General features: G+C 33.7%; 3 protein-coding genes across 3 annotated transcripts; all 3 read right to left on the bottom strand.

Annotated features, from left to right (window-relative positions):
* Positions 1 to 308: 308 nt before the first annotated feature.
* Positions 309 to 5,774, bottom strand: LOC107412567 (ribosome biogenesis protein BOP1 homolog). The gene is made up of 18 exons (XM_016020362.4): positions 5,452 to 5,774; positions 5,250 to 5,336; positions 4,986 to 5,105; positions 4,692 to 4,846; positions 4,413 to 4,530; positions 4,154 to 4,255; positions 3,905 to 4,061; positions 3,695 to 3,803; positions 3,496 to 3,598; positions 3,192 to 3,342; positions 2,967 to 3,099; positions 2,655 to 2,761; positions 2,501 to 2,571; positions 2,277 to 2,337; positions 1,762 to 1,989; positions 1,536 to 1,620; positions 1,011 to 1,189; positions 309 to 692 (listed from the first exon to the last, which is right to left on the bottom strand). Exons 1-18 carry the CDS (start codon positions 5,590 to 5,592, stop codon positions 607 to 609), a joined length of 2,193 nt encoding a protein of 730 aa, XP_015875848.3. The 5' UTR covers positions 5,593 to 5,774; the 3' UTR covers positions 309 to 606.
* A 933-nt stretch (positions 5,775 to 6,707) lies between these two features.
* Positions 6,708 to 10,199, bottom strand: LOC107412544 (ATP phosphoribosyltransferase 2, chloroplastic-like). Its single transcript, XM_016020332.4, has 11 exons — positions 9,812 to 10,199; positions 9,636 to 9,695; positions 9,387 to 9,500; positions 9,206 to 9,271; positions 8,979 to 9,086; positions 8,796 to 8,879; positions 8,452 to 8,553; positions 8,194 to 8,307; positions 8,036 to 8,116; positions 7,737 to 7,856; positions 6,708 to 7,239 (listed from the first exon to the last, which is right to left on the bottom strand). The coding sequence occupies exons 1-11, from the start codon at positions 10,070 to 10,072 to the stop codon at positions 7,144 to 7,146; spliced, it is 1,206 nt and encodes a 401-aa protein (XP_015875818.3). The 5' UTR covers positions 10,073 to 10,199; the 3' UTR covers positions 6,708 to 7,143.
* Positions 10,200 to 11,148: 949 nt separating this feature from the next.
* On the bottom strand, positions 11,149 to 15,564 carry LOC107412547 (kinetochore protein NUF2 homolog). The gene is made up of 11 exons (XM_016020337.4): positions 15,191 to 15,564; positions 14,798 to 15,016; positions 14,597 to 14,687; positions 14,325 to 14,504; positions 13,598 to 13,687; positions 13,104 to 13,211; positions 12,801 to 12,854; positions 12,516 to 12,630; positions 12,099 to 12,256; positions 11,916 to 12,011; positions 11,149 to 11,653 (listed from the first exon to the last, which is right to left on the bottom strand). The coding sequence occupies exons 1-11, from the start codon at positions 15,352 to 15,354 to the stop codon at positions 11,579 to 11,581; spliced, it is 1,350 nt and encodes a 449-aa protein (XP_015875823.1). The 5' UTR covers positions 15,355 to 15,564; the 3' UTR covers positions 11,149 to 11,578.
* Positions 15,565 to 17,979: the final 2,415 nt, after the last annotated feature.

Below are 17,979 nucleotides of genomic sequence, written 5' to 3'. Positions count from 1 at the left end.
GACAAATATAAAGCTCACCTGACCTATTTCTCTATATACCATATTCATCCATTTTCGAACAGGGACTGCATATTTACATCAAGGAGACGAAATTGAACGCCCATTATTTGATGTGAAGCCGAAAGGGAGTTTCCTCTAGAAACATCACTGACAAAAAATCCCACGGCGTATTATGCTCATTAAAATTGGAATTGATAGACCACACATCTCTTCATTCACAAAAAGATAGCCTAGCTAGCTCCAATGCTATGAAGAAGTCTTATAAATGAGTGAGATAAAGAATTCGCAAAGCCTACACAGAACACACAGATAAAATTGGATTTATGCGCATTCCAAATAATAAATTTAAGGTACGGTCACTAAACACAAACAAAAGCATTCATAAGGTAAGGTCACTAAACACAAACAAAAGCTATCGCTCTGCTCCAACAATTAAACAAATACATTTGACAAAATTTAGCGCCACCTCCTGAAATAATACTCAAGAAGTTAGCCTCGTATATTCTATATAGGTAACTCTTTTCTTAGGTGCTGCGGTTGATCACTTCCAATCATGCATTCCGGAGTAATTATTAATTCATAATGGTGGCTCTGCTTGTCATCTTCTTAATGGCAATAAAGTTTAATCACCGAATCAGCACCAGCAGTAAACAACCACGGCTGCCTTGGATGGAACTTGCAGTCCAGTACACCTGCAAATAAAGTTCACATTACACTACTACGTGTAACCAAGGGGAAATGACTAATTCACTTCGAATTCAGCTTGTTACTTTTATGTATTAACTGTAGATTGCTTTCAATGAATAACTTTGGCATGTATGAACTGACAGCATCTTATTAAGTATGTCTGGTTAGGTCAGTTTGCTTTCAATTAATAACTTTGGCATGTATGAACTAACAGCATCTTATTAAGTATGTCTGGTTAGGTCAATTGTCTCTCGAAATGCAGCAGTTTTTACTTTCATTAACAACTCCACCACAGAAGATCAACATAGAAATAGCATTCTCACCTCTCCCATTTGAGCTTCTATGTCCACGAAGAATTTGTAAAGGAACAATAAGAGGGTTCTGGTTGAGATCCGAATAAACCATGCCATGAAAAACATAAGCAGTACAATCATCAGAGCCAGATGCAAAGATTGGGTATGAACGATGGAAGGCTAAACTCGTGATGTCTTTAGGATGGCACCTGCACATTTTTCAAGAACCACATTAAAGATATATCCCAAAGTATAGCAGGCAAATGGAACCAGATGTATATATCCCAAAGTATAGCAGGCAAATGGAACCAGATGTACTTTATATTCTGTTCTACAACACTTGCTATAAAATTAAGAATTGGTTTATTTAGCCATCTAATAATAAATTGGTACTTGTCCATAAATGTGAATAATGATTTTGACAAAACCTGCAAATGTTAAATGAAGAAGCACACCATTTTCCTCAAGTTATAAAAAAAACTAATTAAAATAAAAATTCTGTAAATCTTTCATCGCCATCTGAGGGGAAAAAAAAAGAAAAAAAAAAAGCCATACTTCAGAGTTCTGTAAGGTTGAGACGAAAGATCCATATCAAACCAACATAATTTTCCTTCTCTACTCCCCACAATTACATTATCACCTGCATGAAAGGAAAGTATAATTCAGACAACTACAAAGGATATAAAGACATAATTACTTGACAACTGTCAGATCATAAACCAGACAAGTATATCTAACTGCCAACGAAAAACAATGATACATAAAATATCAAAAATCCCACCAGCAGGATGAACTGCAATGGAAGAGACTTCACGTAGTCCAGTCTCAAGCTTTTTAATGAGCTTCTGCTTCACCAGATCATAAACACGAACATTTTTCTTTGTAGAAATGAAGAAGATGGAACGAGTAGGATGGAAAACTGAAGAAACTGGAAGGCCATGCAACTTGAATGGAATCCTTTGGCTTTGCTTCTTAGAAACCTGGTGTATTAAAATTGCTCTTGATTCACGTACTAAACAAGTCAAGAAAATTAATGGAGAGAATTGGTCTCAAATGAATTTGTATAACATTCATTCAACCAAATTCCTATTCGAAAGAAACAATAGTGCCCTCAAGTTCCAAAACAAATAAATAAATAAAAGGTTCCAGTTAACCAACTAGGATAAAAATGAAGATCAGGACAAATTAAACCCACAATACAATCATCAAGCATCTCTAATCCATCCTCAAACAAATGAAAATTATTAAAAAAAAAAAAAAAAAAAAAGTAAACAAAAATTCTGGGAAAAAGGATATCTGCTGGCATTACTGCAGAAAGATAGTCTCCTTTGCGATGCCATTCAATTGAAGATACAGTCTGCAAGCACCAGACAAAATAAACAGTTAAAATATCCATAGGAAGGTATTCAATCAGCCTAACCTTCTTTAACCTCTAAGAAAACTTCAACCATAAATTGAGAAAATAAAAATAAGAGAGAGAGAGAGAGAAGATGAAGAAGAAGGAGAAGAAGCTTACACACCTTAAAATGCCTCAATCTGATTCCCCCATGTTTATCATCATGAAGCCAGCTTACAATGGATGCTGTGTTGCCTGTGTATACAAAATAAATCATGAAAATGTCTGTTGTGAATCAATTTATGCAGAATAAAAGGGGCTTATCATCTCATACAAACCAGAGTCATCAAGTGATATAGGTGCTTTGACCAGGAGAAGTTCCTTTGCTCTTTCCTGCTCTTCTTCATTTCCAAAACCAGTGTTCAAGATGAGTATATCTTGTTCCCTACAAAAAACATGAATAAATTATTTACTCACTTAAGCAGCATATTCCTCAGAATTCTTTTTTTACATTTAGTTTCTTAAGATAATCTCCAAATAACACCCAAAAAAACCAAAACACCCCCTTCTTCCTTTTCCCCAAAAAAAAAAAATTAATGTTAATAAATAAATAAATAAATAGAAGGAGAAGAAAAAGGAAGAGGCCCTACACAGACACAGCCAATACAGGAAGCTCCCGAACAGGATTCCATGCCACGCATTTGACAGCTTCATCAACCTCCCAGACTCTAAGACATCTACCAGTTTCAACCTCCCAAATACGTACAGTTCCATCCCTTGAACCTGTCCAGACCACAGCAGGTGATGAGACCTATATTGAACAATAATTTTACTCCCTCGCTGAAATATAATAAAATTTAAAACAATTTAAGCACCTGAAGCAATCCACTGCCCTGAAGCATCAACAGAAACCGACATCACTGCATCTGTATGGCCTCTATACTCAAGATAACATGTCATAGGATAAGGCTTAAGATCCTTTTTACTTGGTAGCTTGGGTTTCAGGGATTCTGGTTTAATATCTATCTGGAGCATTAACAAGGAAATTGTATAATAATATGATCATCTTAATCTTAATATGAGTAGAAGTAGATTGTAAAAATCAAAAGATCTTGAAAAGCTGTCAAAGCAAAAACCAGAAGCACAAGCATAACTTCTTTAAATCAGGATGTCTCTTACTCGATTATTCCATTTTCTAGGGCACATTAATAGATCCAAACACCGCTCAAACAACTCTTTAACAGCATTCTCATATGCAGGAATGCTTCTCATAGATGGGAATCTAACAAACAGAAAATGATTAGAACACTATATGCTTAAATCCCGAACAACCATGAAACAGATATCAGATGAACATTGGGATTGCACTTTATGCTACCTTTTAGGTATATACTTGGGACGGTCTTCTTCATACATTGATTGATAAGCATCAATCTCTTCTTGCGTTGGGATGTATTCCAAAGAGGGATTGTAAGATTCCTCATGGCCTGAAAGCAGACATCAAGCTATTTACCCAAAGCACACAGACTGAAAGAAGATTATGAACAAAGTGATTTTTACAACACAAAAGATGGATGATTAGCAGAACCTGGCAATTTCAGCTTGGGCGCAGGAATATTAGCTAAATGCCGAGACTTTTCAGTTGAGCTGGATTCATCGACCCACAAGGGACGAACAGGTGGTTCTTTTTTAGGCTCCTCAAAATGATATAACCCTTTACGAATAGCTCGGACAATCCGAACAACCTGCAGACACATAAGAGATATAAAACACATGAATCATGTATGAGTTTTCCACTTTGAAGACAAAGAGAAGTAGTAAATGAATATAGCCTAACCATTTTCTTATCCCAATTCGAAGGAATAAAACGTCTCTTGGGTTCTGGTGCATTTGAAAGTGGATGTTTGGCACCGTCCCATTTAAAAAAATCAACAGAAGGCTACATTGAAACAGAAGAAAGTCAGTATTCAAGTATAAGATGAAGAATTGATTGAATGAAGGTGGTTGGACGAGCTGCCGAAAGATTATAGAGTGTCGTTAAAGACCAAAAAGCAAATATGAAAGCAATAAACATCAAATGCACAGGAGCCACAAACCGCATATGGATCAAAATCAGGATGCGGTGCTTTTCCTTTGAGCAATCTTCGAATAAACTTGGTCTCTCCCTTTGTTAGTTCTACCTCCTCATCATTATACTCATCACTGATTCTGAGCCTGAAAAGAAGTAAAAAATACAGAGGAATCAAACATAAATTTCCCAAACGAAGATCCTACACAATCCAAAAAATACTAGGCTCTAATTCAGCAAGGGAATTTTCCAAGTAAAAAAACAAAAGGGTAGTGCTCCAATTGATATTTGCCCATCAAAAACTTACGTTTTGGAGTCATCAGTCCTTGCAAGAAAGGATTGCAACTTATCATCTTTTTCTTTCTTTTTTATTTTCCTCCCTTTAATGTCATAACCAATATGTTTCTCATTCTCATACCACTTCAAGGGAACAACATATCCAACAGTATTTCGATCATGCACCTGTGTTATCATAAACAGTAATAAGGGAAAGAGGTACTTGCATAGTTCTGACACAAACACTAGTTGTAAAGAAAAGTCAAATTTTGTTACTCCCAAAAAAAATAAAAAAAATAAAGGACTTTATTTACAGCAGACAGACCTCGTCATCGGATGAATCACTCTCCTCAACACCTTCATCAAGTTGTTGTTGTTGAGAGGTTTCACTTTCCTCCTCCTCGTCGCTGCTGTGATCACTGGGCATGCCTTCATCAACAATGCCCTGTGCCAATAAATAATCATCTTAAAAATGTTAAAAAAGGTAGCACTTTTATCAATGTTGTACAATAAAAACTCAAAATTTTTCTTTTTTCTTTTTTTAACGATGTAAATAAACTCAATGCCTGCAATTAACTGTGTTGTGTACCTCCTCATCTCCAGATGATGCACTGTCCTCAGTTTCTGAGTGCCTCAATGATTCAAAGTCTTCAGAGCCATCATCCTCCGAGAATTCCTACCCCACCCCCAAAAAAAAAAAAAAAAGTAAAAACATGAATTAGTCAACATGCGTCTTCTTTGGTCTGTTTTTGGGTGAAAAGAGAGCAAAAAAAAAAAAAAAAGAAAAATACCTCGTCCTCGTCGTGGTATTCAGAAGCGGAATCTGAATCAGAATCAGACTCAGGAGGAGGAAGTTGCTTGTGAGGGGTGTTGGTAGTCTTCTTCTTCGTCATATTTCCTCCTTCCTCTTTACTCCTGCTCTGCTTGCCCATCCCACTTCCTATTCAACGACGGCTCCGCAGTGAGCAGCCAGCGACGTAGCTCTGTGTGGCCGAAGGTTACACTCTCATACAAGAAATCAGGAGGGTTTAGGGCCTTTGGGTTTTCTGATTTTATTATAATAATATTGTAAAGAAACCGCGACTTCTCTTCGCGGTTTTTAGCTTGCTTTGTTGACCTTTTAATTTTTCTTTTTCATATAATTTTTGTGCGAAATAGCCTCTCCCGTCTCAAGACCAATCAAAACTTCTATTAAGATATTTTGATCTCAATATTACACACACAAAAAAAAAAAAAATATATATATATATATATACACACACTTTAATCTCGAACTCATTGGTTTTTTTTTTTTTCTGTTTTTTAAGAAAATCTCAACTTAGGACAATAACCAAAAAAGAAATTCAATTGGAAAGATTGAGTCCTATATATAAGATAAATAAATATAAAAAAATAATAATAATACTAATTTTTTCAAACGATATATTTATTTGCAATAATTGCACTCTGACTTACATTTTTTAAAAATCATCATTATTTTGTATATTTATTAAAATAAACTCACATATTAATTTTTATTAGTTTAAAGCCAAAAAAAAAAAAAAAAAAAAAGAAGTTAAAATTAGCATTTTATAAAATAAAAATAAAAATGTTGTCAAAATACAATTAAGACCTTAAACAGTTAGAATTGACATATAAAAATTGAAACAACGATCTAAGTGATGGTTTCCAAAAATGTAGGTAATTAAGATAAAATGGAGATCTAAATAATTTTATTTTTTTTCCCCTTTTTCAAATCATTCAAAAGTCAAAAAGTGATAGTTGTGCATTTTTTAAACTACATATGATGAAAATGAAAACTTTAAGATACCTCTTAATAAACTGGGGAGGTAAACTTTAACATCCAGCTTTGGATCGAGGGGCCATCGTATCCAGTGGCTATATCAAAATAGACAATCATTCAAAAAATCCTCTTTAATGGGTCTCTCCATAAACTCTCTCAGGCCAATGTTACAAAATATATTACACATATATATACAGAGAGAGAGAGAGAGAGAGAGAGAGAGAGAGAGAGAGAACAATCTTTATCTTTTTAAAAAAAAAAAAATTTAAAAAATAATAATAATAATCACATCATTACTTAATGAGGACATAAATCCAACCATTTAGAGATCAATTTTTGGGTTCAATGTAACAAGTGAGAACACATAATATAGAAACATCCTAAGCAACCAGGAAACTATCTTCTCATACAACCGGTACTATTATGGTTACAGCCATGAAATTGAGAGAAGTAAGAAGTTGTTTGGGGGAAATCGAAACTTCCACCAACACACTAAGGTTTGTCTATTCAAACATGAGTATAATACAAAATTTCCATAGCCGTTTACATTCTTTTCAACATTGAGATCTACCCTCTTAACAATTCACCACATATTAGGATAACTTAAAGAAACAAATATGCATGTGGTACTACAGCAACAGCAAATGCATAAAACAACCCCTTAGGCATCACCCAAGCGCAGAGGACTAGAGGAAGATCACTAAAGACCGAGTTTCGAAAGAAGCACACGCCATCTTGGAGTTTCTTCATCAAAAATGTAGGTCAAGGGAGAAACTAAAACTCCACTTCCTCCAATCTGGTGCCACAAAATATCAAATAATTCAAAACATAGAACCAGAGAGTCATTCCTTATGTGAAAGATAACGGGCATTAAATTTTTTGTAACGAACAATTGTTCAAGTATGTTACACAATATTTTGCAGAAAGCCAGTATATTATTTATTTAAAAGCCAATACAAGTGAAAAGGCCTCTACCTACTTTTCTATCAACTCCATATGTTTGCAATTAACTAGAAATCAAATTTTCTGCCCACATGTAAACATATTCAGTAGCATCTTCAGTTGTGTAAGCTTCTTACTCTTTAGAAAGCTTTTCTAATGCTTCCTACAGTGTGTTACAATTTTATGTTTCTTAGGATGTTTTGCCAGATCAAGGGAAGAGGGATGGGGCAGGCTTCACCATATGAATGCAAATGTGCTGGCTGATGAAGCATGGAGCTCACATGATCATAAAAGCATTTGAGAACAGAGGAAGAATAAGTTTGCATAACATTTTATGCTAATAGGACTCACCGCTCTCAGCTGTTGAACAGACTTGTACATTTCTTTTACGGGTACGCATATGACTATGGCATAGTAATCAGCAACTACCCTTCCATCACGTTTACAGAAAACAGGACTTACAGTAGGTCCCTGTACAAGCAACAGCAAAAGAAATTTACAGAGCTTCTGAGTCTGAAATCAGCTTATAAGTTTTAATCAATAAAGATATTGTTTTTAAACTACACTTATGTGTGATGATTTATGGGAAGAAAGAGAGCAAGGAAAAGAATGAGGAGGGATGAGGGGCATGGCTTTTATTTCAAATTAACCTGCAACCCAGATAATGACGTCTGGCTCAAAATTCGCTCAGCCACTTCCTCTGCACTATTTCCTCTCATGTTTGCAGTTACCTGCAATGGAAAGTGTGAAAACAACAGATTTTGAAGACCAAAAAGCCACCACAGCACAAGAAACATGATTTCCGCACCGTCAACTGACCCACAGCCCTCAGATGTGCCTCCAATCTTTCAAGAATTTCATGTGTAGTGTCAAGTACACCTTTCCTCTGGATTAATGATCTCCGACTTGCGACAAGAACTGCCTGAAAAGAACATTTCATTTCTATACTTAGACATGATCTAGTATAAACATAATGCAGCAGCTGCCGAAAGGCAGCTCTTTAGCATTTTAAAGGCAATGAGACCAGATGCTTGGCAAGGTTCAATTACAAAGTGATAAAGCTTACTTGGCTTTCCAATAAAACTCCACCTTCAATTTCCTTCAAGTTGTTTTCTCTCAATGTTGTTCCACTACTGACAAGGTCCAATATAGCATCAGCTATCCCCATCTGAAATTAAAAATGAGAAGAGTGCATCTGATATCATATGAACATAAACCAAGTGCTTAGGAATAAGTGATGCAAAAAGAACAACATAATGAAGTTTGTTACTTGATTTTGACATTTGGTAGTCATTTTATATTGAACTTCCCAATGTTTAATAGCAAAGCCTTATTTGATGCCGTCATAGACACTACTGTATGAATTCAAATTACATCCACCACATTTTACTCTGAAGAAGTATAGCTTACCGCAGGAGCTGCCTCCAATGCTCCATCAGCAGTTGAGAAACTCACATACTTCAATCCATTTTCTTTCATAAATTTAGGACCAAGCTGCATCGAACAGCAAAGAACAACTAATGAAAATAAAACCATCAAAACAAGGAGGAAATAGAAGTAAACAATGGACAGAAAACATAATGCGTTGCATACATAAGTAAAGCCAGTAGCAACTCGAAGAGGTTTGGACTCTGTCCATTGAGGCATTTGTGCTAGCTCCCTTAATGAATTAATGTTTTCGAAAATCCCATATTTTGGAATCTGAAATAAGGAAAAAAATCCCAACTCCATGAGAAGCTTCTCAATTAATATAAGGCAACCTGAATGCTGAGGTCATAAAATACTTAAAGCAATACATTATATAAATATATAATACTTACAGCAATAGATAAACGACAATCTCCGTAGTCGAGAGCATCATGAACAACAATGAGATCATCGCTCTCCTGAATAAAGCAATGAAAGTAACAAGCTTTGAATGTCTAGGCATAATTGTAAGACAATGAAGAAAGTGAATAGCTTGACAATACATCACCAACAACAAGAACCTAAACGGCATACCTGCCCATATTCACTGACAGTATCCAAACCAACGATTCCAAGGTCTAAATCTCCAGACAATAACTTCCGTACAATGTCTTTGGGCCGCTGAAACCACACTTCCAAGTTGGAGAGCTGCAAACAAAACAAAGCACCCATTTGAAAAAAGTTGCAATCTTTACAATTTCCCAAGCCACAGGCCCCAAGAATAAATATCAATTAAATTTAAAACTCACAAACACAGTTCAAAACCATACGTAAGCCACCTACTTGGGGAATTTGAGCAACATACTGTCGAGGATTGACTTGCTTGACCGACAATTGACAGTCCTTCATATTGAAAACAGCAAAAAGGATGAGAGAGAGAAAGAAAGAATGATATGAGAAGTTAGTTGTGGAGAATCTTCCCTTTTTTCTTTTTTTTTCCTTTTTTTTTTTTTATTCACCTTGAGAAGATCGAGAGTGTCTTCAGCCATTCGACCTTTGCTGGGAAGCCCAAGACGAATCTCGTTCCTCTCTGAAATGGTGCCATCTGGTCTGCCATTCACCACCGCCGCTTGGGACTGCGGCGATAAAGAGCAGCACCAGAAAGATGCCGAGGCCGTCCGATTGAGAGCGACGTGAGAAGACGGAAACGACGAAAAGACGGGGAAGGTACAGGGAGTTTGGGAGGCTGGGAATGTGGGAACAATAGACATGGCTGCCATGGAAGGAGAGCTCCGCGTCTCACTGAAACGGCGCCGCACTGCTAGGTGTGACTTGTGAGAATGAGATTTGGATATTCTGCCTATGCCAATTCTACTTCTAGTGGCCGCCAAACATAAAAAGCCAAATATTTTATATTTAAATTGCTAATGACTAATGCTGTCGCTATTGCTAGGTTTTCCGGCAACTCTACTGCTAATATATTTACCAAAAATTATACATTACGTAAAATAACGTGATTATTTCTAAGTTAAGATATTAATAGTTTAGCACTAAATTATTCTAATTTTATAAAATTAAAATATATTAACAATTAATTAGGGTAGAATAGTTATTTTTATTCTATCTTAATTAATTTGTATTATATTTAAATTTTATAAAATTAAAATATTTAGATATGATAATTTTTAAGATATTAATATAATTTAAATATGAGTAATTGAATTTAATTATTGGTGATATTATTTATATATTAGAAAAAATATTATTATAATTTAAGTACGATTGATTGAATTCAATTATGATTAAATATAAATTAATGAAATAATGATATTCTATACTTTAGCTAAGCATTTTGGTATATTTTTTTTTTTAGTACCTCAACTATTATTCATTATTCCCAATATTTTACATTTTCTCTCGAAGATTTACTACCTTTATTAACCAGCCAAATTCTGCTTTTTATTTTAGTACAATAAAATATTCTGCTTTTTTATTTCTTTTTTGTTTTATTAGTTAATCTTCTCTATCTTTTTTTTTATTTTGTATTTATCTATTAATAAAAAAATGAGGCAGTTGAATACAATTAAATGCATTCAAAAAAGGAAACAGAATTACTTTTATCTTAATTATTCATAAAGTGCAATACAGAATCATCATAAATCTATTGATTCGCTTTAATACTTCAACTCCCAGTAGATTGAAATTCTACTTTATAAATGTTTTTTTGGTCGTTAATAAATTGACTTCGATAGATGACAGAAACTCCTAAGCTTTTTTTCCTGAGAGAGCAAGTAATTTAATTGACATTTGGTAAATATATTTATATATATATATATATATATATTTACCAAAAAAAAAAAAAAAGTAATTTGACTGATATGTCACATAAATGAATTTACAGTGTTACTCGGTACAAATTAGCAAATATACAGATTTTAAGAATCAGTTCTTTTAACATGACAACGATAAAATAAAATATTACGAAAGCATGGATTAAAAAGTAATCCCAAATCCCGAACGCACTACACAAGAAAACAAAATTTAAAAAGCAAACTCCTTAAGAATTTAAATAAGTTACAGCCATCCAACGAAACATTCATGGATTTTGGAAAACATTAACACCAAACATAAACTGGTGTACCAGAGTCAAGGAGTCTGGCGCTAAGGAAGTAGAATTAGACAGATGAAGACCATAATTTATGTACAAAAAGCAGGCTGGAGCATACCCTTCAGTGTGTCGTGTTTTTACTTTCTGACTAATTACAACCATAATTAAGTTATGGGCTTTATTCAACATTTCGGTCCCCATCCATCACAGGCAGCTTCAGCTTATCCATGATACTACTTGCATATTCATGAAACTGCAATTACCCACATACACAGACATTTGAGCCATTCAAAGTTCATTCAAGTGGCATAAAACATCAGTCAAACTTGAAACATTTTAATTAACAAACGCCTAAGGCAGCAGGCTATCAATCAAGCATACTTTCAGATTATCAGTTAGCTGAGTTTTCCAAATGATAAAAAACCTAGAGTAAATTGAGTATTAAAAAGAAATGCATTTTGAAGCTAGTTGAATAAACTAACATTCCAAAGGTATACATTCCAAAGGTAGCATACCTCTCTGATAATCTCCTCACATTTATGAATCAATTCATCCTGTTTAGCTGCTCCAGATTCTTCCACCGATGCAGTATTTGAAGTAAAAGCATCCACCTATTAATTGCACAACAGACTAAAAGAATCAAACTCTAGGAGATCAAAAGAGTTTGGCCTACTTTACAAGATAACAAAAACAAGTACCTCTGCTACCATGGCTTCAACATTCTTTTGCATTGCTTCCAGTTCACGCCTCCTGGATTCCACCTCCAGCTTCACATTATTAAATTCTCTAGTAGCCTCCTCACACTTGATATCTTTTTCTTTGTCTAACTGTCTTTTTAACTCATTCCAATGATTTACTGGAAAATATGAAAGGCTTTAGGCACTAAGCTCGAAATACCTAATTGTTTCATTTTCTTCTTCTTCTTCTTCTTCCTCCTCTTTTTTTTTTTTTTTTTTTTCCTTTTTTGGGAAATAATACCCAATTGTTTCTTGTCGCAATTAACTGGGGTTGGATTAAGCCCTAGAAACTAGCTGTTTGAATAGGAACTTAGCAGATCATAACAAAACTAATAAATAAGATTAAATAATATCGATTGAAAGGATTGAAAGCATTACCTTTTCCCTGCCACTCCAGCCTTTTAGCTTCAAGTGTCTTGTCCGACACTCCCTCATCACTTAGTTTAGCTTTTAAAACCTTCAAGTCTTTATCAACAGACTTAACAGAATTTACCTGTGAAAGATGCCAATTTAAAAACTATTATCCAATACAATATAGCATTGAATGTGTAAGGCTTGTTAACAGTTAAAAGCCTTGGAACCTCAGAAGAGTTCATATGCAAGATAAAACTGATATCCTCCAAAAAGGAACAACATCAAAAGACAAGGCCACCATCTGCAAACCTGTTCTTGTATAGCCTGCACTTGGCCGAAGTGCTTCGCCATTTTCTTGAAAACCTGAGAAAAAGCACAGGGAGATAACTCAACAAACTATTAAAGTTGTCAAAGGGGAGCTATGATATTATGTTAATTATATATCTTAACTCACACATGCAAATGGTGATCAAAGGCATGCCAACACCATTACAAACTTTATAGACATCTGCTTTTGTTAGTTAGAACTAGAAATTTCTCCTGCTTTCTACATAAATGAACAGTAAGTACAATTACACCGAAAGTTCAACATGGTAGTTCACAATATATTACCTTTGTGTAAACCTCGAAGACGGCAGTCTTCTCCTGAAAAGTTTGCATTGCCAATCTTTCTGTATTTTTTGCCTCCTCTCGAGCTGATTTCTTTTCCTCTAAAGCTCTCTTTTTAGAAAAAATTTAGACATCTTATTATATGTTGATCATGATATAGAAAGTGAAATCTTTTGTCCAAACCATGAAAACAACTATAACAACACAACAGATGTTCAAACCAATCAAAAAATGAGTTAACTTAATCAAATACAATGGAACAAAATTTATATCAAAGAGCCTAAATTTTAAAAACAACATATAATATTAAAGTTGTCATAATAGTTTCCACCATATGATAATTTAGAACTAAAACCACATTTAGAACTTTCTCATTTAAATGTAAACTATGCTCTTTTACTAGCAACTGACTGCTGCAGAATTAGCCTTTATGCATGGAATTATCAACAAGAATGATGCATATAGAATGAATCACACAACTTTATTCCAAATCGTACCTGCAATCTATCTGGTGATTGAACAATTTTTGAACGTAAATTTGCATTCTCTTGGACACTTTGTACCAAAACAAATTCAGCGCTAGAAATCTGAAGAAAAGAAGCAAATAAATGAACTAAGGCCACAGAAATATACAAAAGAGTATAAGTCAGTTACTTACCACACAAACACACGAATGACACAACAAATATGTAACCATTCAGCCAGGCTGCCTTTCAAACAATAGCCAGATAAAATAGTAGAAAACTCTGTGAAGACCATCTTGGTAATATTGCAGCCAAATTGGACAAAAACATAAACTAAGTAGGAATTCTATGTTGACTAATTCAGTTAGATGTGGATATTATAGAGCATTAAACTATAGTTAATGAACTTCTTCAAGTATATATGATTCATGAGTTTGAGTTTAGTACTTTTACACCTGTTATCTCATGATAGGTAGCTACATTCAATCAAAATTTAATGCCTATGCATATAAATCAACACCAATTTACCATAACCCGCTAACTGAACGTATGTATTCCTGTCAACTATTACAGCTTGAAACTATCAGCATTCTTAATTAAACATCAACCTCTAAACAATAACACCAATCAACAAACAGCATTTAAAAGGCCTTTTTTTTTTTTCTTTTCTTTTTTTTTTTTTTTTTTGGGAAATACTTGAGTTACTGACTTAAAAGGAAATAATACTACTAGATGCGGAAGCACACAATATAGCCGAGACCTTCTCATCCACTTCTACAGAGTTATCTTTCAACTTGCGCAGAGTGACTCTGAGCGAGGCCTGTTGATTGTTGAGGCTTGCAATGGTTTGACGTAATTCTTTAACTTTGGAATCTACCTCTTGAACAAGAGGTAACTCCCTTTCTCTTGCTTCATTGTACCCTGCAATCTCTGTATTCAACTGCAGTGCAAACATTTACTTAAATGGATGCTCAACCATCGTATAAATTAACCTGCTTTTCTTTTTTTTTCTTTTTTTTAAACCAAAAATACCTCAGAAATCTTATCTTCCCAGCCTTTGCGCTGCTCTTCAAGAAGGGTCAGTTGATCAACAATTGGTGTTAGCAGTGCCATTTTTGTCTCTCTGAGATTTGAGATTGCAATTAAAACAAAGTAATATAAATAAATAAATAAAGCTCAATACTCGCAACCATTTTGTATTCAGCAAGAAGAAGACGAGGCTGGGGAAATTACTTGTGGAGGCAGAAATTGAGAAGTGCGCTTAAAAAATATTCAGTCCGATTGGCATCTGGTTTAATCAGATCTCTGAGGGTAAATCTCACAGGGCAGTCTACCGAGGCCACCACTTCCTTTATCCTGTTATACAACTTCATGGTCCTCACAGAATCCAAGTGAAGATCTGGGTTCTCAAACTGCTCCAAAGCAGCAAATTCTACCTGCCCATGGTCTTCCCTGCATAAAAATACCCACCAGCCTCTATCAAAATTCCTTCATACTTTTTTCTCACCAAAAAATAGAAAAAACCCAGAAATTTCCCTTTCTCCCTCTTTTTTGTTGTTGTTGTTGTTTTTCGGATGGGCAAGAAGCAAAAGCAAAAGGGTTTAAGTTTAAGATTAGGAAAATTACTCGGGAAGGAAGTCGAGGTAGATCAAGATGCGAGCGTAGAGGTCGGAAACGAACTCGGGTTTGGGGTTGAGGAGATCGTGGTCGGAAATGGAGATGATCTGAGACTCGGCGAGTATATTTACAATGTCTGCGCTAGAGAGCCTGGGGTACTCGAACTTCGACATTGCGCACTTGGACTTGAAGTTGCCAAACCCAAACTCCACACACACAAAGAGACTGCGCTTTCAAGTTTGAACTTGAAGGCAAACACCGGCACTGTCTGTGACCTGAGAAAGAGGCAAAACTCGAATGCTTTCCCGCGCGGCCCCTGTTTGTACAATATGCGTAATCATTCATTTCTCCTCCACTAGGACTAGCCACTCATATTGTAATTTTTCTGGAAATTTTTTTTACTTACCCCTCCACTTATCATATTTTGTATTTTCTTCTACATATTTTTTCCCTCGTCGTTACCGACGAGCTGTATATTCACAAAAAATAATAATTATTATTAAATAAATAAAATAAAATAAATGATAAGCTATATTCAAGAACTTTTTTTTTTTTTATCATATATACAACAATATTCAACCCCTAAATTTGTGCTTATTCATCATTATGAGAGTAATTTATCACTATTAAAATGGTTCAATTTTCTATTATGGACATAATTATCTATTATGGACATACTTTTTGAAGTTCTTTTTGGTTAAAAGAAGTATAAATTGGCAATTGGTAATCTCTACTGGTTTATTTTTAATTTTAAACATAAGAGGAAGTTGTAATTTTTTTAAAAAGTTAATAATAATAAATTTAGTGATTGAGTATTATATATTATATATATTTTTGTGGATGACATTAAACTTATTATAACTAAAAAAGGGAATTGCATCCATAAATAGGAGTGAGTGTTGTTTTAATTCGAACAATTTTTTTACTTTTTTATTTTTTATAAATCGAATTGAATCAATAGAAGAATCAAACTAAACTGAACCAACTGTCATTGCTTTGGTCATTAAGTTTAGCTTCTTCTTTTTTTTTTTTTAAATAATAATATTTTTAATAAATTTAATTATTATTATTATTATTATTATCTCAAACTAAATAATTTAAAGATATCAAATATTAAAAAAATCATATATAGGTATAGATATAGCTAGTAGGATTCATTTTTTTTTTTTTATAGGGGAAAAAAATTGTCTCTTTATAATATTATATATGCATTAATCCATAATTCTGTGCCAGACGCCATTATGATATGGGACCATCCGAGATAATAACGGAGCTAGTGCGATTCATCTTAATTTATTGTACAAATACTTCAATTGAATTAAACTAACCATAAGGTAAAAAATGAATTGAACCAATTTCGTTGGATCCATCTAGATTAATTTGTACTCACTCTTAAATCAACATTTAAACACAAAATTTGGATATATGTTCTTAATAATTTTGTCATTAAATAAAGCCTAGAAATACTATATTATATGTTATTTTGAACGAATTTGTGGGAGACTACTTTTTAAATGAATAGACTAGCATATTAGTTATTTACCAAAAAAAAAACAAAAAAACAAAAAAGACTAGCATATTAGTTGGGGGTAGAGAGTGGATTGCATACTTTATGGAAATATGGTGAGCATTTTGAGTACGTTTTGGTTGATGGCAATGTTATAGGTTTCTGGTATTCATGAGACAATAAAAATGTATGATAGTGGTTGTTTCATCATTTGGCATCTGAAATTATTTTATAGGTCAATTATATTTTAGTACTATTCATTTTCATAATTTTCCAATATAAGTTTTTAATCTTAAACTCACCATATTTAATTGTTTATTTCTTATATTGGGCAAGTATATCCAATTAATGTGATATGAAAAATGAGATTTACATAATGTTAATAGTTCCATATCTTATTACATTGAATATTTAGAATTATTATTAATACAGAAGTAATAATCAAAATGGTTGATTAGAATTATATCCAATTTGATCAATATGCACAAAATGAAAAATAAAAAGTTTTTCTATAAAAAAATAAAAATAAATAAATAAAAGGTTTATGGTAGATTTTTAAATAAAAAATTCAAACCTCAAAACTTTAAAACTAAAGGATATTAAGTGCAATTGACCTTATTTTCTTTCGATTAAAGATGATAATTCCATCCCTAATAATGCTTCTTGAGTTGACATTTTAAAACTTGTAGTACATGATGTAAGACTTGTGCCGATGATGATCTTCAAGCAGATGCAGAGCAGGCTCGAGGAATAGAAAGAGAGCTTCCAATCCAACGAGCATGAATCTACAAGAAACATGATATGATTGTCGGAGCCACCCATATATATATATATATATAAATGAGCGTATCAATTCAGCTAGGAGTTACCGATGATTAATCTATCATACTACAGTAATTACTTTAATATATATATATATATATATATATGCGAATCAAACACCTTATCAATGCTTCCACTGTGGATATCGAAAACAAAGCTCTCCATTTCTATCTCTTCCGCTTATATGTACAGGGCGCGTGCACACCCAGACAATAGCGTATCGGACCAGGACCTCATTATAAACAAAGCTCTCCATTTCTATTATGGACATACTTTTTGAAGTTCTTTTTGGTTAGAAGAAGTATAAATTGGCAATTGGTAATCTCTACTGGTTTATTTTTAATTTTAATCATAAGAGGAAGTTGTAATTTTTTTTTTAAATTTAATAATAATAAATTTAGTAATTGAGTATTATATATTATATATTTTTTGTGGATGATATTAAACTTATTATAATTAAAAAAGGGAA

Source organism: Ziziphus jujuba, chromosome 10 (genome assembly GCF_031755915.1).
Source record: "Ziziphus jujuba cultivar Dongzao chromosome 10, ASM3175591v1".
NCBI classification, from domain to species: Eukaryota; Viridiplantae; Streptophyta; class Magnoliopsida; order Rosales; family Rhamnaceae; genus Ziziphus; species Ziziphus jujuba.
This window is presented reverse-complemented; position numbering and strand designations above follow the sequence as displayed.